This window comes from Colossoma macropomum, unplaced genomic scaffold (assembly GCF_904425465.1).
Source record: "Colossoma macropomum unplaced genomic scaffold, Colossoma_macropomum, whole genome shotgun sequence".
Lineage (NCBI taxonomy): Eukaryota > Metazoa > Chordata > Actinopteri > Characiformes > Serrasalmidae > Colossoma > Colossoma macropomum.
Window position 1 is genome coordinate 9859793 of NW_023494801.1, and position 22468 is coordinate 9882260.

The 22468-nt window shown below is 38.5% G+C and overlaps 1 protein-coding gene and 6 non-coding genes across 7 annotated transcripts; all 7 read right to left on the reverse strand.

Moving 5' to 3' along the window:
- Window positions 1-1358: 1358 nt before the first annotated feature.
- Window positions 1359-20800, reverse strand: LOC118821744 (serine/threonine-protein kinase pim-3-like). Its single transcript, XM_036590473.1, has 8 exons — window positions 20623-20800; window positions 20315-20409; window positions 20164-20217; window positions 19640-20018; window positions 19273-19449; window positions 18932-19019; window positions 3209-3298; window positions 1359-1605 (listed from the first exon to the last, which is right to left on the reverse strand). Exons 1-8 carry the CDS (start codon window positions 20798-20800, stop codon window positions 1359-1361), a joined length of 1308 nt encoding a protein of 435 aa, XP_036446366.1.
- trnac-gca lies at window positions 1421-1492 on the reverse strand. The gene has a single exon. It is a non-coding gene; the product is annotated as a tRNA-Cys (tRNA).
- Window positions 3225-3296, reverse strand: trnac-gca. Its single transcript has one exon. It is a non-coding gene; the product is annotated as a tRNA-Cys (tRNA).
- On the reverse strand, window positions 3828-3899 carry trnac-gca. The gene has a single exon. It is a non-coding gene; the product is annotated as a tRNA-Cys (tRNA).
- Window positions 8240-8311, reverse strand: trnac-gca. Its single transcript has one exon. It is a non-coding gene; the product is annotated as a tRNA-Cys (tRNA).
- On the reverse strand, window positions 12977-13048 carry trnac-gca. The gene has a single exon. It is a non-coding gene; the product is annotated as a tRNA-Cys (tRNA).
- On the reverse strand, window positions 15438-15509 carry trnac-gca. Its single transcript has one exon. It is a non-coding gene; the product is annotated as a tRNA-Cys (tRNA).
- Window positions 20801-22468: the final 1668 nt, after the last annotated feature.

Here is a 22468-nt window from a genome sequence, read left to right on the forward strand (position 1 = left end):
CTTTACCTGGCAAGAATGGGCATCCACACTAATGTACACTAATGCATTGTGGGGTGCCTTGTTCCAGCTTAAATATCACAGCAAATCTTGAGGCTTTTTCACTGATCTCCATCACAGAAGAGAGGTTTGTTTTACATGAAGTTTAATAATTACATGGAAAAGCAGTATGTTTATTTATCTTATTATTTATGAATTTAACTCATCATTTATTTATATACTTACCTATTATTAGTTCTTTTCTATGACTGTTTTTAGCAGTTTTACAGTAAAATAGTCCTGAAAAGCATTGGGTGCCACAGCTCTGACAAGCACTTTTTTTTCCAGCTGGGTGTCACTCTCCACTCAGCAGAAACAGTCAAATGCAGACATCAAATTTACTGTTAACTGTGTGAACCCTTAAGTGATTTTTAAATCAGTGTCTAACCTAGCAGGATGTTATTATACCTGATAGATCAAATTTGATACTAGAGTTATACACTGATCAGACATAATATTATGATCACCTCCTTGTTTCTACGCTCATTGTCCATTTGATCAGCTCCACTTACTATAAAGGTGCACTTTGTAGTTCTACAATTACAGACTGTAGTCCATCTGTTTCTCTGCATACTCTGTTAACCCCCTTTTACCCTCTTCTTCAGTGGTCAGGACTGCCATGGACCCTCACAGAGCAGGTACTATTTAGGTGGTGGATCATTCTCAGCACTGCAGTAACACTGATGCAGTGGTGCTATGTTAGTGTGTGTTGTGCTGGTACGAATGGATCAGACACAGCAGTGCTGCTGGAGTTTTTAAACATTGTGCCTACTCATTGTCCACTCTATTAGACACTCCTAACTTGTCAGTCCACCTTGTAGATGTAAAGTCAGAGACGATAGCTCATCTGCTGCTGCACAGTTTGTGTTGGTCATCCTCTAGTCCTTCATCAGTGGTCACAGGACGCTGCCCACAGAACACTGTTGGCTGGATATTTTTGGTTGGTGGACTATTCTCAGTCCAGCAGTGACACTGAGGTGTTTAAAAACACACTAACACACCACCACCACGTCAGTGTTACTACAGTGCTGAGAATGATCCACCACCTAAATAGTACCTGCTCTGTGAGGGTTCATGGGGGTCCTGACCACTGAAGAACAGGGTAAAAGGGGACTAACAAAGTATGCAGAGAAACAGATGGACTACAGTCTGTAATTGTAGAACTACACAGTGCTCCTATATGGTAAGTGGAGCTGATCAAATGGACAATGAGCGTAGTCATAATGTTATGCCTGATCAGTGTATATCTTCAGTGTTGTTCTGTTGGTTTCTGCCACTGCATGCCACGTCATTAGAAGACCTTACATGCAAACTGAGCTGGATTATTCCAGCTCACTACAGCCCACGAATAAACCTTTGGCCACCTGACAAGTGGTCCGGTGGAAGGGGGCACCCGGATTTGAACCGGGGACCTCTTGATCTGCAGTCAAATGCTCTACCACTGGGCTATACCCCCATCTGGAGGGTGGACCACTACACTGGAACTTGATTGAAACACCCTGGACTAGTCGCCAGGCCATCATGGGGCAGACTCGGGTTTTTAGATTATCCTTCTTCTTGGTTTCCCATCTGTAAATTTTAAATGATTACATGATTTTTCCACTTTGCCAGCTCAAAATGCCCCACGTTCAAGGTGCACAGGGGGTCCTGGAGGGTCCCTGAAAAGAAATATACATGCTTAAATACTAATTTAAGGAAAGGTCATTGTTTAGCCAGCTTCACCAACAATCTGCATTTGGTATTCTTAACTAACTAGAGATGCAGCACTGGTCTGCTTTAGGGTGGCACTGTAGCACATTGGTTCACCCAGTTGGTCCTTCATAAACCAGGATTGTAACTATGCCTTGGAGACCTCTGAAAACCTTTACAACATGCCATAGCATTTGTTTTGAGGTGGTGGTGGAAAGGAAGTCAGTTAACAAATACATTGTTTTCCTGGACAACACACACACACACACACACACCCCGACCTACTGGTAAGACAGCGGGGCACTTTCAGCAACAGACTAATTCAGCCCTGCTGTAATAAGGAACGATACAGGAGACTGTTTGTACCAACAGCGATCACACTGTACAACACCTTGTCACTGTGCTGGGACATTATTGTATACTGAGACACTAGCAGGACAGGCTCGCTGAGCACCCGCTGAACATTACCACATCTCTATACTCTTATTATTATGCCCTGCTACTTTGTTTATGCATCTATATATGTACATATTGCACAACTACTAATATACGTTATTGAACTTCATCATTTACAGTGCATAGACACTCGGTTTGTGTGTTTCTGCTTGGTTTTAGATGATTCACTGGATGTGACAATACACCATTGCATCGTTGACTACATATTATTTATGCAATTTTACATACCTACTTATTGCTTATTTACTGAGCTATATCCCTCATAACTACTGCTGCTTTTAGTGTCAGACTTGGCAACCCACTAGCTACTGTGTGGTATGATGGTATTATATTCTTTCCAAAGTCTATGGGAATCTTTTGGGCAAAAAAAAGTGTCATCCACTAATTCAAGAGTCAGCATGGATGTAACAGATAGATCATGTATCAGTAATGCAAAACAGGATGTTCATAGTTTGAATTATTTGAATAAAAGAAACAAAAGTTACTACATATTCCCTCTTTGTTTGCACACCAAAAGAATTTTCTACTGTTACAAGCTTGACTTAATAGCAGAACACTTTTTGATGCTATATCCACTTTCAAAAAAAGTTATTTAAAGAACCTTCTACAATACATTCTTGTCACCGTGCATTCAACCATTTTGCCATGTCACCATACATTTCAGCATGCAAATGCTTCAAAGGTGAGTGCATTTTTTGTTTACACAGCTGGGTGTCTCTCTCCACACAGCATGACGTAGAGCTCTTTTGTGAAAATTTGTCACAGAAAAAGCAGTCAAATGCAGACCACATTTACTTTTAATTGTGTGAATGTATGTATGTAGACACTTTGTGATTTTTAAATCAGTGTTTATTCCAGCAGGATGTTCTTACACCTGATAGATCAAATTTAGTACTGGAGTTTTTCCATCCTTAATGTTGTTTTGAGGGCTTCTGCCACTGCATGCCATGTAATTATAAGACCTTATATGCAAACTGAGCAGTCTTTCACCTCACTACAACTAATAAATAAGCTCTCACCCAGCTACCTGCGGGTCAAGTGGAAGGGGGCACCCGGATTTGAACCGGGGACCTCTTGATCTGCAGTCAAATGCTCTACCACTGAGCTATACCCCCACCTACAAACACATGCACCACAGTAGAACTTTACAGCTTGAGTACAGGACACACCCTGAACAGGTCACCAGTCCACCACAAGGTGACCTGTCCAAGGTGACCTACACGCTTGTCCACCACAGAGGACTTTCAATCTAAACGTTGGATCTAAATTATGTGGTTTTACGGTAGCATCAGAATCAGCTCTGAAAACAAATGTGTCACCAGACAGTGTTGTCTAGAAAAGGAGATATATACAGACATAAAAATAGACATCAGAAGAAATTGTGAATAAATTGTTCAGATCTAAATCAGGATTACACAGCTGTAGTCTTTCTCATAACCATTTGCTTCATAAAGTGATTAACCTGAAGCAGTGCATTGTTTTTGATACTCTGCAAGCTTACACTGTCATACTACATCATAAGAATACCTTGTACCCAAACTGAGCCGTCTTAGACTGATAGTACAATGTGTCAGTGTCAAATAAACACCATGTATTTTGTTGGCTAAGAGTTCTCTCGCTCTCTACTTTCCTAAGTTTCTTAATAAAGGGGGCACCCGGATTTGAACCGGGGACCTCTTGATCTGCAGTCAAATGCTCTACCACTGAGCTATACCCCCTCTCTAAGAGTTGCTGACCGTTTCTGGAGTGATTGGTGAGCTGGCAATCTCTTATGTACCCACATAAACAGAGTTTGGCTGGATTGTTATAAACTGGTTTTATAATATATATTTTATAAATGTATTGAACCAAATTGGTTTTATATGGCACAAAACATCAGTTCCAAACTCTTAATGTTGGTGTACATTTGTGTCATTCTATGATAACAGATGGCTATTTAATGACTCAAAGTCTTAAATGACAAAGGAATGTGAAGACAGTAAAAAGTATCTACATTTAAGCTTAAAATGTACACTTAAAAATGATGGTTCTTCAAGGGTTCCTTAGTAAAGAAAATGGTTCTGTATAGAACAATGCACACTAAAGAACTTGTAGCTATAGATGGTTTTTATATAGAATCTTTTTAAAAAAAAGGTTCCATATAGCACCAAAATGAGTTTTGCTATTGTTGTGATGTCTTTTTCAAAAAGGTTCTATAGAGAATCATCTAAAGCACATTCTTCATCAATCCAAAGAACCCTTTCATGATATATAGAACCATTTCCTTTACTAAACAATCTTGAAAAGCCATCATTTTTATAAGTGATTAACGTAAATGTTTAAACAAACAAATGAACATTTTTCTTTGGTGGCGGGTGATGTGTGGTTTGCTGATTAGGAGGTGGAAGTGATTCTCACACGAGTTTGCAAAGTTCTATTTTTTAAGGATCTAAAACAGTTTAAGTGTTTCAATAAATTAAAAAATTATTTAATATTTAATAAATATTTTGTACTTTGTGTTTTGATGGCCTAAATGTGAATATAATGAGTAAAAGGTATGTTTTTATTTAAATAATGTAATTGAGTAAATGAACAAGTATTCAATTTTAACGGTACGTGAGTAAAGTACAAATCTTCCTAAATAATGCTTAGGTACAGAACTCAAGTATTTTCTACCTCTGAAACTCACAACTGCCAAACAGTCAGCTGAAAAGATTCAATGCTCAAATGAACATCGAGCTGGAGTTTACTGCTTGAATGGGTGAAAAAATTTTATGAGAAATAAGTAGATTAGATGAATCTAAAAAAGAAATCAAGCGAACAAAAATGTTAGGTCTGTTGAGACCTGCCTTACACTGGAATGCAGAACTAGCATAGAACCCTGCATCTCTTTACTACAGACAAGTAAACTTACATGTATTTTAAGCAACGTCCCAATATGTGGTTCTAGATCTGATACGTATCCAATTCGTGGCCATGCAACCTTAATGGCTACGTACACATTACAAGCCTCATTGCTCAAATCCGATCTCTCTGCCTCAGGCCGGATTTGAAAACATCAGATTTGCGTGTCCACACAGCCCTGAAAACATCAGATCTCACATTAGTTGAGTCACATTAGGGCAAAAAATTGGATTTGTGCCACTTCAGCCTGGTAAAGTGAATGTAGCCAATGTGAACGTGCAGATCTGAATTCATGTGCTTTTTGTCCACTGCGCATGCACCATCATTCAGCGTTACCTTGGCAGCAGTGCATAAATGGTGGAAAAGCAACACATCTGACCCTTTTCGCCTTCGTCTCGCTCTAATAATGTAGCTGAGAACTGTTCAGAGTTAATTATCTTCACAGCGAAGGCTCGTTCAACTCGTTAGTTTGTTTGCTGATGTTGCACATGACGCACGTGATTCATTGACGTGACGTTGAGTAGGATGTGTGCATGCGGGTCATTTCAGGACGCCAGTTCATTCACATTAATGACAGATTTGAATCACTCACCTAAACGAGTGTGAACCATCATGTCAGAGAGATCGGTTTTGAGCAAAAAATCGGATTTGAGCAATGAAGCTTGTAATGTGAACGTAGCCTTAGTAATTTGTGTTTGATGTATTGAATGTTGCATTTTACAGTGTTGCGTATCAGTTCCCTTGGCAGCAGTTGAACACTTTGGCTATGGTCACATTACCAGATTGAAGTGGCACAAATCTGATTTTTTGCCCTAATGTGACTCAGATCTGATGTTTTCAGGGCTGTGTGGACACGCAAGGTGAACATGTAAGGCTAACTGGAAACACAGAAGAGTGTATTTTTATGTATTCAGCTCTGTGTCACTCTCTGTGCTTTGTGGTGAAAGCTCAGAGGAACATTTGTTACAGCAGAGACAGTCATTAAATGCACTAATAACTGTGCAAACTTTAGTATTAGTTCTGTTAGTTTCTGCCTCGTCAATAAAAAGCCTCATAAACAACCTGTTCTACATATTTGTTACATATTACATCAAAACACTATCACAAGCTTGAGCAGGTTTCTAAAAAAGGGGGACCTGGATTTGGTCCAGGGACCTCTCCACTGAGCTATACCCCCTCACTTTAGCCAGGCTACTCCAGGAAAAATTCACCATCTGTCACACATAAAATGCAGACACTGATCATTCTACCGAATTGGTTCAAAGGCAAGTTGAAAACATATTCCACACTTTTAATTGATCAGGACAAAAATAGTTTTTTTTGTAAATGATTCTTTACCCTAATTATGTTTATTTCATTAAAATAAATGATTGAACATTCAATTTTGTCAATACCAACACAATAAAAGCACTACTGACAACACATGTTTTAGCAGTGACTGTTTTGGTAGTGACAATTTCAGCTCATTTTGAGCAAGACTTAAAAAATGCTAGCCAGCACATGACACACAGATTTTAACAGTTGTACACAAATAAAATCATAATATTTTTAATTAAAACACAAAAATGTTTACTTAATGCCAGAAATATGTGTTTCGTTAGTGACAATTCTTAATGTTACACACTGATTTTCAGACATTGGGACACATTTACCTCAAAACAATGGGTGATGGGTTAAAACTCAGTGTTTCAGTAGTAACATGAAAACACTGGACAGCATTTTTGAATAGTTTTTCATTTAAAATTAAACTCTTTTAAACTCTTATAAGTCTAAATCTTTCACTTTAAATCAAAATGATTTTACAAAAAAAATTGAAACAAAATATAAAAGTAACATTAGTATTATTTTCACAGTTGAAATTTAAGTGTTAAGGTTTGGGACAGACACCTCCCAACAGGAAGTACCCTATATTTGAATTTTTAATTGTTTTTTTTTTTTTACTGAAGGTCTGCAGTTTGAACTACTTTGGTAGAATAACCCATAGAAGAAGTCACTACTTTAATCTGAGGGTCCACGCTGTCCTAGGAGGTTGGGAGATGTGGCCATACAAAGTGGCCATACGAAGAAGCTCACAGTGAAAGCTGTGCTCGTGGTAGGACAGTTATTTATTGCAGATAAATTGTTGTTGTTGGCTATTCTGTGTTGTGATGAGGGGGCTGGTGTTGGGTTGGTGTTTATCATAGAGTAGAACAGTATGCTACAGTGTAACTGTAATAGAATACAATAAAGTTTTGTTTCTTACCTGTTGACGTACCTTTGAGGATACCAACCCAGTGAAATTTTAGTACTTTTTTCTCTGAGAGAAAATAAACTGGGCAGCTCTGAGATTTTTCACAGCACTCCTGCAGCTTTTTTGTCTGTGGTCATCCACAGCCTAGCTAATGAAACAAATGTTCCTCGTGTCATAAACACAATCAGCACAGCATTCAAAAAATAACACTAAATATATAAAATTTCCAAGAAAAAGATGATGGAATTCTAACAAAATGACATGTCTTTAGCCACAGAGCTGAAAAATCATAACAACCAGAACAATAAAAAAAATACAATAGTAATAAACCTACCAGACTGGGAACATGAAATACTATAGCATGCAATTATAAGACCACTTTTGGGATACTCACCAAAATTGTCCTTTATGCCCACTTAACCTTTAATTTTTCAACATAAGATAGATTTAAAATTAGTAGCTCAAATGTATTAACAGGTTATGTTTAATAAACCTGGTAACTGAAGTTTTCTATAGAAAAAAATGTGGCCAATCATTTTAAAGCAATGTGTTAATTTTGCCTAGCAACTGCCACTTGATTGAACAAGGCTATTTTTTCTAGGGCTCTGAGCTATACAAGGACATTTTTATTTGTTTAGCAGGGTGTCACTCTTTGTGCGGTGTGACATAAGCTGAGGGGGAAATGTGTTACAACAGAAACAGTCAAAAACAGACATTAAAATTACGAATAACTGTCTGAAACAAAGCATTTAAATCACTACTAGCTATATAACATAGCAGGATGTCATTACTCCTGATCAATCCCTTTTGACACTGGAGTTGTTTTGTGAGATTCTGCCTCTGCACACTACATCAGTAGAAACATCACAACTGCTATACAACTATCATTCAACGTGTTACTACCAATAAATTTGTTTCTCTCCACTTTCCTAAGTTTCTTAATAAAGGGGGCACCCGGATTTGAACCGGGGACCTCTTGATCTGCAGTCAAATGCTCTACCACTGAGCTATACCCCCACCTACAAACATGTGCACCATGTACAACCTGAGTACAGGACACACCCTGAACAGGTCACCAGTCCACCACAAGGTGACCTGTCCAAGATGACCTGCACGCTTGTCCACCACAGAGGAACTTGAGTACAGGACACACCCTGGACAGGTCGCCAGTCCATCACAAGGCTGAAAGTACTTTATCAGATTTTCCTTCATCTTGGTTTCTCATCTGTAAATCATAAATGACTAAATTATTTTTTCCACTGTGCGAGAATGTATTTTAAGTTTTGTTGTACTACTGACCGGAGTCTCACTCTTGAATATAGATATCAGATCTTGTTTCTGAACACTTCTTGGGGGCTTTCATTCCAATTTTATTTTGGAATTTTATGTAACACATTTAATCTAAACGTTGGTTTTAAATTACATGGTTTTATGGTGGTATCAGAATCAGAACACCTAAGAACACCTTTTACCCAAATGGACCAATCTTAGATGAATACTACAATGTGTCAGGGCCAAATATAGTACCAAACACCATGTACCCTGTTGGCAAAGAGTTGTCGCTCTCTACTTTTCCTAATAAAGGGGCCAAGCAGATTTGAACCACAAACCTCTTGATGTGCAGTCAAACACACTACCACTGAGGTATACCCCCACCTGTCAATGTACCCATCTCAGAGGAACTTTCTTGTTGGCCACTTCCTTTTCCAACTATTTTCTAACTTCCAGCATTGTCCTGGAAGCTTTTGTGTCAGCTTTTGTGAGCTCGAACACATTCTGGGTGATGAGCCCAGCTGTCAGTCAGTGAAGCCTCCTGTGATGGCTCCTGTGATGCTGGTGAAGATGAAACTGAAACCTCCGGGAGCGACTGCCGTTCGTTGGAAGTCATTGTTTACCTCTGGATGAGCCACGTGAAGCCTTGTTCTTTTGCGCATGCCGGTCAGTTTCGGAGCTGATCTGTTCAGACTAATGTCGTATACAGGGTCACATTTAAAAGATAATGTGAACAGCCAAACAAAAAAATCGAATTTGGTGAGAAAATCAGATTTGGGCCACATTTACCTGCTGTGTGAACATAGGCTAAAACACACCAAAGACGCATTTAAAACAGATACAAATCCAATCACTCAAACCACTTCAAGAGGTTGTCTGAGACATATGCAAATTACATATTATGGCAACGTAAACACATCAATTTCACTCACAGGCACATTTGATCACCAAAACTCCACCCAGTACAACTGAAACTCCTCCTCATGTAGCACGTCACTGGGCACATGATCCATGTCTGCAAGGAAGATAATCATGCTGGACGCACATGATTGGGGACCAGATGAAACAAAATGCTTAGCAGCAATGTGAACAGACACTACTGTGCTACACAATCTGCATAAGAAGACGCTAAACGCATGACCAATTAGTAATGGTTGCTACAAAATGAGCGGATTTGCACACTTACCAGAGATTTGACTACCAAGTGTAGATGCATGTGGCTAAATTCTTATCAGGATACAATCCAGATACTAGTCACATGCAGTGACCAGGTGTAAACCAGGTTTGTTTTAAATGTGTGTTGGGTGCATTTACACTTGCATTTTTATGTGGCTTATTTAGATATAATCCTGATACTCAAGACGCAAACAGTGACTAGGTGTGAATGGGGGCTTAGAGATGAAAAATTGTCAACCTGAGAATTCAAAATGGTCCTCTTGTGCACCCTGAAACCCTCAAGTGGCCATACACAAACATTCCCGTAGAGCATCAGACTTTTAATCTGAGGGTCAAAAGTTCAAGTCCCTGTTCGGGTGACCATCCAACCAATTTGTTACCATAACACTAATTCACATGTGAATCTGATAAGCTTTGCTGTTTCCCTCAACGATGTGACACTTTCACGCTTCAGACATGAAGCAGCACCTTGTGATGTTATAAAAAGGCAAGTGTGACTGTTTCCTATTAAATTTATTACACTGTCATTTTTAATGTTATACAGCTTTTAAAGTAATTTTAGAGTCATCTACAGGTCTGTTCATAATTTTGGAAATATCTAAAATTTCTTTTTCTTTTTTTTTATTCACAGCTTCCTAGTTTTCTACTATCCATTTAAAAAGACATGGCTTATGTACTCATTACCCAAGATTAGGACTGCCCAGTTTACATCAAGAGAATATCGGCAAATTTATATCGGCCATCCACTTGGAAATTGAAAAGGATTTTTTTTAGGTTTTTAAATTATTATTTAACATGGTAGTATGTCAAAACACCTCATAAATACAATTTGACACTAGAGTTTCATCTTAATTTGTTCTGTGAGCTTCTGCCACTACATGTTATGCCATTAGAAAACTATCAAAGTGAATCTACATTTATTAATTTTGAGGGTCAGTCTTTCAAAATAAGATATGATAGCACAAAATATCCAAGAGTCATTTGCAATCCAGATGAATCTGATGATTTTAAGAGGGTTGAATACTTTTGCAAAGCACTGTATATGGATTTTGAGCTGGTCCAAGAGTACCCCTCAAACCAACCTGACTGTTGAGTGTGACTGGGCCCTTAATCTGTAAGAACCTGAGGATCAGCTCAAAGTCCACATGATCATGATCAAATGTAAGTAGACTGCTTTGTGTCTTAATAAATTGCTTCTTAATAGTTGTTTCATGCCTTAAATGATACTCCGATATATTCTTCTAATCCACAGCAGTGGGGTATGCCCCGCAACCTTATTTGTATTATTTATTGTTTTAACATCATGGATTTACGTAAGTAGGCAACTAACTGTAATTTTAACATACTTGTTTTTTTATTTACTTAATGAATGTTCTGTTCATGCAGTATGTTTTGTGATACTGTCTGAACAACCATTCATAATATATTCGTTATATATATTATTGTAATGAGGAGAGGAGGAACATTTTTTACTAAAAGTAAATGTTGCAGAAGTGTCCTGTTAAACTGACATTTGCGAAAGTCACATAAAAGTCCTCGCTTACAGGCTAAATAATTGATGATTACTAAAACGTATAATTTATGTTTAGCTTTCTGACATTTCTTGAGACCTATCTGAACATAACAAATTGTTTATTTTTTTCACAATTCTGTTATGACGTAAATAAGAATGAAAAAACAAAACAAAACAATGCATAGTTTTGCAAATTTTTGCTAATCCATGCTATGTCAAAAGACCAACCAAAATTAACCTTAAGCTTACAGGACAGAGTGTCACCACCCTGTTAAGGACAGGGGGGGCACCTGGATTAGAGTTGGGGACCTCTTGATCTACAGTCAAATACTCTACCACTGAGTTATACCCCCTTATTTGAAATACAGTCTTGTTTTTTACTGGAAGGTCAAGAGGAAGGGGCCACAGACTTAATGATCTGCAGTCTACCACTGAGCTCTGTATCCTCTCATGATCACTGAATTCTCTCATGTCACACTAGGCAGTCTACTAGCTAAAGTAAAGTATGGTGGTAGATCTGGTGTTTTTTATCCAAGGGCTCTGGGAATCTTAAGATTCATGGCATTCAAGGCACACATGGCAATTAAGGACCACAACATTTTAGAGCATTTTTGCTGCTGATTCACAGACTACTCTGAGTGAAGAAGTCTTGATAAGAGTGTGTAATTCCCAGACAAGACTGAAAACAAAAGAGTAAAAATGACTGCCTGTACACAGCCCAGTCTTCACATCCACAAAAAAAAGATTTAGTTATGGTAGCCTGACTACTGAAATGGAGACCTCTTGATCTGCAGTCACATGCTCTACATAACAGTTTGGGTATAGCAAAGGCCAATATAATAACTGTCAAATAGGCTTTTACAACCTTAATCCTTTTAGCAGATCAAAGCAACACTCACCTGTGAGTCACTTTATATGGACTAATGGCAAGATATGTGATTATAAATAACCAAGACCAGGACTGAGGACATGTACAATTCATTAAATTTCCAAGAACATGATGATGGAAGTCTAACAAAATGACATGTCTTTAGCCACAGAGCTGAAAAATCATAACAACCAGAATAATCAAAATATATACAACAGTAATAAACCTACCAGACTGGGAACATGAAAATACAATAGCATGCAGTTATAAAACCACTTTTGGGATACTCACCAGAACTGGTCTTTGTCCTTTATGCCCACTTAACCTTTAATTTTTCAACATAAGATAGATTTTAAATTAGTAGCTCAAATATATTAGCAGGTTATGTTTAATAAACCTGGTAACTGAAGTTTTCTATAGAAGAATATGTGGCCAATCATTTTAAGGCAATGTGTTAACCTTATTGGTTAAATGAGGCCATTTTCTCCACAGCTCTGAGCCATACAAGGACGTTTTTGTTTGTTTAGCAGGGTGTCACTCTTTTTGCAGTATGTAGTAAGCTCAGGGGAAAATGTGTTACAACAGAAACAGTCAAAAACAGACATTAGAATTACTAATAACTTACTCAAATTGAGCATTTAAATCACTACTAGCTATATAACATAGCAGGGCGTCATTACTCCTGATTGATACAATTTAACACTGGAGTTCTTCATTGCTAAAGCTTTTTTGTGAGATTCTACCTCTGCATGCAACACCATTAGAAACATCAATACTGCTATAGAACTATCATTCAACAATGTGTTACTACCAATAAATTTGTTTCTCTCCACTTTCCTAAGTTTCTTAATAAAGGGGGCACCCGGATTTGAACCGGGGACCTCTTGATCTGCAGTCAAATGCTCTACCACTGAGCTATACCCCCAACTGCCAACATATCCACCGCAGAGCAACTTGGTTCTATTACTTCTTCGTGGCCCATTTCCCTCAGCAACTTTTTTCCAAGTGGATGGAGGCAACAAGATTTCAGCCACAGACACTCTGGTCTGCAATCAAATGCTCTTTCACTAAACTATACACCCTCTCATGATTACTGAATTCTCTCGTGTCACACTAGGCAGTCTACTAGCTACAGTGAAGTATGGTGGTGGATTTAGGATGTTTTGGCCAAAGGCTCTGGAAATCTTCGGATACATGGCATCAAGGACCATAAGATTTTTAGAGCAAGAATTACTGATGATTCACAGTGTTTTGGGTGTCAGAACTATATCTGGATAAGGCCAAGCCACAAAAATGTGAGTGTAAAACACAACCAAGATGCATTTAAAACAGATACAAATCCAATCACCCAAACCACTTCAGGAGGTGGTCTGAGAAATATTCAAATTACATCTGATGGCAGTGTAAACACATCAATTTCATCAAGATAAATTTGATCACCAAAACTCCCCTCAGTACAACTGAAACTCCTCCTCATACAGCACATCACTGGGCACATGATCCATGTCTGCAAAGAAGATAATCACACTGGATGCACATGATTGGGGACCAGATAAAACAAAATGCTTAACAGCAATGTGAACAGACACTACTGTGCTACACAACCTGCATAAGAAGACGTTAAACGCATGACCAATTGGCAACTGTTGTCACATATTGAGCGGATTTGCATATTCCGTCCCACACAGCAATCAGATTTCAGTCAGACTTACTAGAGATTTGACTACCAAGTGGATCAGGATACAATCCAGATTCTAGTCCTATGAAGTGACCAGGTGTAAACGGGGTCTGTTTTAAATGTATGTTGGGTGCATTTACACTTGCATTTGTATGTGGCTTAGATGCAAAGTTGTCAAACTGAGTATCCGAAGTATTTCAAGTGACCAATTTGTTACGGGACGTAACTTTACTGTGATTGTTCCTCTCTGGCAATGTGACGGTTTAGGCATGAAGACTTAAAAAAAAAAGGCAAACATGACTGCTCCCTCTTAAATTTATTACACCATCATTCTTAATGTTATATAGCTTTTACATTCATTTTAGAGTCATCTACAGGTCTGTTCATAATTTTGGAGATATCTAAAATTTCTTTTTTTTTATTCACAGCTTCCTAGTTTTCTACTTTTCATTTAAAAGGACACAGCTTATGTACACATTACCCAAGATTAGGACTGCCCAGTTTACATCAAGAGTAGAGAATCCTGGTAAAAAAAAATATCGGCCATCCACTTGAGAATTGGATATTTAAAAGGTTTTTAAATCATTATTAAACATAGCAGTATGTCAAAACACCTCATAAATACAATTTGACACTAGAGTTCTTCATCTTTAATTTTTTTTCTATCAGCTTCTGCCACTACATGCTATGTCATAAAAAAACATCATTGGCAAAGTGACTTAAGGAACAATTTTTCAAAAATAAATATAGCACAAAATGCCAAAGAGTCATTTGTAATCCAGATGAATCTGATGATTTTAAGGGGGTTGAATACTTTTGCAAGGCACTGTGTATGGAGCTGGTCCTACAGTACCACTCACACACCAAGCTGACTGTTGGGTGTGACTGGGCCCTTAATCTATAAGAACCTACAGATCAGCTCAAAGTCCACATAATCATATGTTTTAGCATATAAAATTAGCTCGATAAATAAAATTTTATGTCTCAAATATAAGTAGATTGCTTTATGTTGCTTCATGTGTTAAGTAATATTCGAAAGTTAGATAGATAGATAGATAGATAGATAGATAGATAGATAGATTTTTATTGTCATTGTTAAAAAACAATGAAAAACCATTCAGCAGCTCTAGAATTGACAGCACAGACATAAACAAAAAGAAAATAAAGATAAACGCGGCCAAGACAAATATAAACACAATAAGATAGTATACACAAACATACTGGTGCAAAATGGGATGATATGTAGTGCAAGATGACAGATATCTCAGTCTCAGTCTAGTCTCAGTCTTAGTCCTACGAAGGAGAGGGAGGGGAGGAGGAACTTATGCATCTGACCACCTGTGGGAAGAAGCTGTTTGTTTTTTTTTTGTTTGTTCTGATTGATCTGAATCTCTTTCCTAAAGATAGGAGGGAAAACAGGTTATGTCCAAGGTGAGTGGGGTCCTTATTCCAATATATTGGTCTGAGAATGCAGTATGTCGTGTAAAACTGTCTAGGCAATCATGTATGATTGCATACACATTGTATTCGTTATATACTGTATTGTAATGAGACCAGAATGAATATTTCATTCTGAATTCTTTTACCACATTTTGAACTGCTTAAAAAAAATCAAATGGGAAACTTTAATCAAAAGAGGGGGCACCCGGATTTGAACCGGGGACCTCTTGATCTGCAGTCAAATGCTCTACCACTGAGCTATACCCCCTGGCGGCAAAACTCGGTTTTCTGACCTTTTTGTATCTACGACAATGATGGACTGTACTTATGATATTCAGGGTTCTGTTTCTCTGATTATCGTCACTGAACCAAAACAACCACCATTATAGTAGCCCGTATCCACCAATTTCTTTTCTCATGCTGATTACAAATATATTTACAGTTAACTTACTCGGGACATCATCTAAGCAGATAGGGAAATAATCGGAGTCTCCAATGGGAATTTCACCGATTTTTCACAATATCTGCATAATTCAGCCGTTGAGACCTAAAACAAAGTCATTCAGTGTGATTTCACGTGACATCCAACACAAAACAGTTGTGCTGTAATAGTCAGGTATTCTGCTCTTTGTTCATTACTGTTTGTAAAAGCCGGTGTTGGAGGAGAGGGCGTTTCACTGCGGCCCCTTCTGTCGTTAAAGCGTGTTTGATTCTTGTTAGTTGTGAACAAACGTGATCCAGAGTCGGATTAAGGGGGCCTGTCCACTTTAAATTTCTACTGTTATATCAAAACATGACTGCAGAAAACTCCACAGGTTTTCTGACTATCTGTGCTTCCTTTAATTTTGGAAAGTAGAAGTTTGTATTCCATTCAGAAATTAAAGAAAACTTACCAGCATCTTTCCGCTTTACTGCCGCAAACAAGCTTAGGGCAGTGGGTCGTTACCGCTACTGCTACTGAGTGCTGATTGTTTAGCATTACTGCTACTGAGTGCTGATTGGTTAGTGAGCTGATCAGCTCATTGTCTGAGTAAATCGGGCTCGCTGACGTGCACGAGGCACTCTTATAAAGTCCTGTCCATGGTTTTCTTCTATGCTCAATTCCAGTTGCCATTCGGATGTTCTCTGAGAGTAACGATGCCAACGAATTGTCTCAGAAGCACAGGAACAGTATGTGCTATCACGGGGTGTCACAACAGCTATCGAAGCTTAAAACGATGTTAGAAAATGTTACGAACACAAAAGCCAGCACAGATCTGGATGTCAGTGTCCCAGGCCGTTTGCATTGCACACGATGCGAAAGGAAGGCGGTGCCAAAAGAGCATCGCTAGCGGCACTGAATTTACACCCCGTCCCCGAATTATTTATGTTTGCTCCTTCCATTTTATGGATAAAAAAACCTTGCAAATCCGTATCCTGACTTTGGCTTGGATATGATCGCCAAGTTAAAAAGAAGAGAGGAGGACTTTACCGTGCAAACCAAAGTAAGATATCTGTAATAACTAGCGCTAGCTACCAAACAGCTAATGTTAACCCGCTAGCTAGCTCACTGTAACCTAGCTAATGCGCTTAGCCACAAAACAGCTACCCTAACTCGGCCAACAGAATGTAAATAAAGCGGCTAACGTAAAAACACTCGTAAATTTAATTAATGCTCCCTCTATTTTAATGTTTTGGCTGTCATATGAGTCACCTGTTAAGTTGGCTTTCTTTTGCAGACTGTTTGGGTGTTGGGTCTGTAAATATTTTTAAAGACAGCTATTTGTGAGGACTTGGGGGGTTATCTAGCGTTTCTGGCACTGTGTTGTTGTTTAGAGTATTTTCTTATTTCCATGGGAAATGTTCTCATATTGCCGTCACAGATTGATCATAGGTGTCGTGGTTTTAACCCCTTATTCCCCAGGCTTATAATTCAGTACACAATTATACACGAATCACTACTACATAATAACTACTATGAATTTTTTAGTCACTACTGCAAAATTGGTATGCAAGTTATTGAATTATTTGAGTGAGGAATTTAAGTGTGGAACTACATACAGATTCCTAAGTGGTTAAGGGTCTGTTAGGGCATTAAGCCTAGTGCTATACTAAACTGTGATGTCAATGGTGTTTCACCATTAAAATTCGATTTAGTCTAGGTGTAGTCTTAATCTTAAGAGATAGTAGTTGCTAAAAAAAACTGAATAGTTGCCTTAATAGCCTCAAGATCAATGATTTATTATGAGCTTTTAATAAAAAGAAAATTCTAATTAAAAATTATAGAGCTTTACATCACTGATTAAGGACTCTCATTTCTTTAAATGTTTTCCTAGGTGTCACATCATGCAGCTCTGCTGGATTTGCCAAAGAAAATCACGTAGTTGATCAGTCAAATATCCTGAATGATCAGCTACATTACAGTCATCAGGAGGATCATCCCAGAGCAATCCTAAAAGATTTAGTCTCTGTTGGAACTCAGTGGGAGGGCCCCATTTTGGAGGAACACAATTACACCTCAAAAAACAAATGACAAGGTGACAGCAGACCAGTCAATGCAGTGCAGTCTCCAGAAACCAATCCTGGCAAGTGATCTGGATTCAAATTTGTATACTGGACTGCCACTCCACACATTTCAAATCCTCATAACTGTTCTGAGGCACAGGGTTCAAAAGAGTTCAAAACCGTTTGAAAAAAAAAACAGCAGTGTTGAAATATTTTATGCTGTTCTGTGTTGAGGAAGTAGTGCTTTTTCTACACAAAACATTGTTAAACATTTACAAACTACAGTTGGCACCCGTTCATTTTGGGCTCGCTCTAGAGCGCTGTCCAGCATTTGATAAACCCAGAAGGCATTATTGAATGGCAGGTCTTCTCGCTACACATTGTCTGGTTTAGTTTGAGTTTTGCTGCTGTGCATTTAGCCGTTGGCATTTTGGTTACATTTAGGAATGTGATTTTATTTTGAACAACCAAGTACACTGTCAGGCTCTCACATCTGTAACTGTTCACAGACAAAAAAAGGTTAAACAGACTTATAAAAAGGAAAACATTTTATTATTATAAAATAAACAGACTTTACAAGAAGTTCAGTGCAGAAATACACATATGAAAACCAACAAACTATGACTGTAGGCCAATCAGGAGCAAAATGGCTTTTATTATAGTGGAGATGGCCTTTAGGAAGCACCCAGTGCAAAGTGTCTAGTGGTCAGTGCAAGATGTCAGCGTGGCGTGCAGAGAAACCAGGGAGGAAGGTCGCTGAATGACAGGGAAGAGGTCATCGTCGGAGGTGATGAGGATGAGGTCCAAGGTGAGGCGATGCTAGGCTGGTGAGAGGCGCGAAGCTTGGTCGGTGTGAAATCATAGATAAAAGACAGAAGGATATTTGATGGGATTTAAGATGGGAATAACGAGGAGTTTCAGGCACAGTCTTTCCCCCAAATTTCAGTTATTTTGCAGCTTCGTTTAAATTTTTGAGCTGAATCCTGAGTGTGAATTCTTCTTAACTACCCACCTCCAAACGTTTCATAACCTGGAACAAAAAAAAATGCATTAGCTACCAGTAGAAGAACTTCTGAAGCTTTAAATCTTGAACATTTTATTCTTAATTTTCACTTCCATATAGAGGTGATATAGAGAAAAGAATATATTATGATACATTATATGTATTAGGATATTTTGTGATTATGATAGGTTGTCATGTTGCACCTGAACCAATCATGCAGCTTGATTTGCTCCAAATTAGGCCTCCTGGTGGGGCTGTACTGCAGACACCAGCGAATCAGATTGCAGCATTCTGTGAGAGGGATGGGATTGGATGAGAGAAGCATGTTTCACCACTAAATTTCAGAAGGAATATCATGCAAGTACACTATTAAAAACGTCTACATTTAGGGACACCTGGCCTCTTCAGTTTTTACTCTGCAAATTTACTTCCAGCTATAGATTTCTTCTTCAATTTCTTTTCCTCTGCATTACTTAACACAGGTAAAAGTGAGAGCCAGTGGTGGTTCTGTTATTTTATACCAGAATGCTCCCATTTATCTTACCATTGGATAGGCCATCTTTGAAGTACAGAAGCCCATCAATGATTTCCTTGTCCAGTCTAAAGGGAAGGTGTCCACAAACCAACCTGAACAGTAGGACACCTAGAGACCAAACTGTTGCAGGTTTGGCATGATACCTCCCCTCGATAAGGAACTCAGGAGGGCGGTACTCAAGTGTGCCTAAGGGTGATAAAAGTAAAATGAAAATACTAAGTCAAATATAACTGCAGTTGTAAATGTTCCTTCAGTAAAGGTACTAAAGATGTATGCTTGAGAATACAGCCCCAGTGACATGAGGTGTACCACCCCAGTGACAGTTTAGTACCTTTTTATCTGAGACTGTCCCTTACCGCCCTAAACTCCATCCTACCTGCAAATTCCTTATAACCAGTTTTCTTGATCCAATCTCCGCAGCCGAAGTCAATGAGCTTGACATCTGAGGTGTCGGTGTTGATCAATAAATTCTCTGCTTTGATATCCCGGTGGAAGACACATCTCTTGCAGCACTGGCACACTGCCTCCAGTACCTGGAGCATTATGGCACGAGCTCTGTCTTCATCAATGGAACCTCCAAACTCGTCAATGAAGCTCTCCAAATCCATGCAAGGATCTGGGCGCTCCAAGACTAGTATGTAGTGGTCAGGCTCGTCGAACCACTCGATGAGCTGTATTATATTCTTACAGATGGGTGGCTGGTTCATCATCTGCAACAGACCCACCTCCACAGGCACAGCCTTGGGTTCAACAGGCTGCAGGGGAGTAAACAGTTACATGGTGAGGAATTATCAGTGAAGAACACTGAAACTTATGGGGGTTTAGGACCATCATGTGTTATTACTAGTATGACTATCAGTCTAGCTTTGAAAGCAAAATCGTGTCTGCAGGTCCACTTACACTTTGAACAAATTCTTCATCTCCTGGCTGTTTTAAGATGATTTTGACAGCCACCTACACACAAAGACAAAAGTTATTAAGATTACTAGCACTGCAAGAAGAAGAGCAGAAATACGGACAATAAAAGTGTAATTTGAGGTGTGAGCAGAACCTGCAAGCCATCAGAAACGCGTCTTCCCTCGTAGACAGCTCCAAAGCCTCCTTCACCTAATTTTTCCCCAATAACGTAACGAGAGGCAAAGGTGTCTGTGGAAAAAGAACATTAAAACTGTACATTCACTCTTATTAGACCATTTATCATGAGTTTGTGAATCAGCATTTACTGGCTATAAGAATAGCGGTGGGGTTTAGTTTCTTAAATTACTGGCTAATCTGTAACTTGATTATTTGTATCATAATTATTTTGAATGAAGTGAAATAAAGTGTAGGTAATGGTTATGTTCTGGGTAATGGGCTGACCTAGCTTGGTGTCTTTCCTCTGTTTCTGGGTCTTCTTATTGAGCAAATTCACGGCCCTCTTTCTTTTCTTTCTTGCTGGAGCTCTTGTTTCAGGAATCTCGTTCGTTCCTTGTTTGTCATTCTGGCTCCAGCTCTCCTCTGTCCTTTTCCTTTTTGTTTTAGGGGCATCTGTAAACATGACGATTTGAAAAGTTACATAGAAGCAGTAAAGGTTCTACCACTGAACGTCTTTTTTGTGAGAAAAAAAACACACAGTGCTCTGATGTTTAATATATTGAGCTAGTGGCCATAAAATTTGCCATTTTTTTATCCCCAAGCCAAAATATTAAATCTGAACAGCAACCTTAATCATAAGACAACACAGCAAACTGACAGAGTTAGCAAAAAAAAAAAAAACTAAAACCAGAATCTATAGAATAACCTGTTGGTGCAGAGCTCTTCTCCATCGTGTTCAGCTATATGAACTAAACACTTTCCTCACTTTCCTTCACCAAATCTGACTCTAAATTGTGCTTTAGACGCGCTAATTTGTTGTGTTATTCTTATCGACCTGAGCAGAAATGTTAACATTCCGGCCTAGAAAGTTGATGTGACATCACACTCATGCATTATGACATCACAACTAGGGTGCTCTTTGGGGATGGCCGTTGCCATGGCAATGTTTAAAACTGCAGTTTGACATCTAGACTGTGGCCATGCTTAATGTGTTTGTATTTTAACAATTTTATTCTCAAAATACGAGAACTAAAGAGAAAAAAGCTCACAAGGATAGTAAACACTGGCATTATTTATATATCTTTGGATTTGTTTGTAAATTGTGAGTAAAACTGCTCCCCTCATGTAAAAAATGTAACATCAATTTTTTTAACAGTAGATGTTGAACTGTATTTCTGACTAAAAGCAGCTGATATCTGTAGGAAACAGGACCACTTCATATAGAGAGGCTGAGCTGTAGGCCTGTAAATCCACTAGGCCAGCTTACCACCCCACATTTAAATGACTAAACCAAATCATAGGCTCAGACTGAAATGTATCCCTCTCTGCATTTAGGGAACTGATCAGGACGCTGACCATTTGTCTCTTAGTGTCTAAATAATAAAATGAAATTCCACAGTGATGTTAAGGGGACACTGCAGTCTCCCACAATGCATGCACTCGTGGATTCTAATGAACACCAGTAATCAGTATGTCAGCTGAATCTGTACCAACATGCACTGTGAGTCTCTTACTAAGAGATGAACAGTCGAACATGAGGTGAAGTTAATGAGGGCCGCTAAGCCATTGAAAACAACCTATCAGACTCTCCTGAGTCCCAACAAAGACTCTAATGTATTCAAACTGCTGGAAACTGTAGTTAACTGCAATCATGGACCAAGACTTAAATGTGGAGCCTGTTCAAGTTTTGTGTTTTTATCCAAGCTTCATCCCCTCACTTTTCAAGACGTTATCTAATATCTACAGATACAAATAAAAAGCCAACTTCAGCATTGTCCAAACAGTAAATGCTGTGTGTGAACATATCATCTTAAGGTATAGCGCTCCATATTTACTGTAGTCTTTAAGTTTAAACCGTCTATTGTCTAGGCTATATTTTTCATGCAAAGACTGTAAATGACATTCTTAAATACACTGAAAGCACCGATAATATGTCTGTACATGTTTTATAAGAAAAGAACATTTAAGAATGTCATGCTACTTTCAACCAAGCACACTGTTGGGCTTGGGAAACAGTTGTTTACAGAGTTTAAACCTCATGCACACTCCTAAAAAGATGGCTCTTTAAGGGTCCTTTAGTAAAAGGAATGCTTCTATTTAGAACCATGAGTGCTATATTAAAGCTATTAGC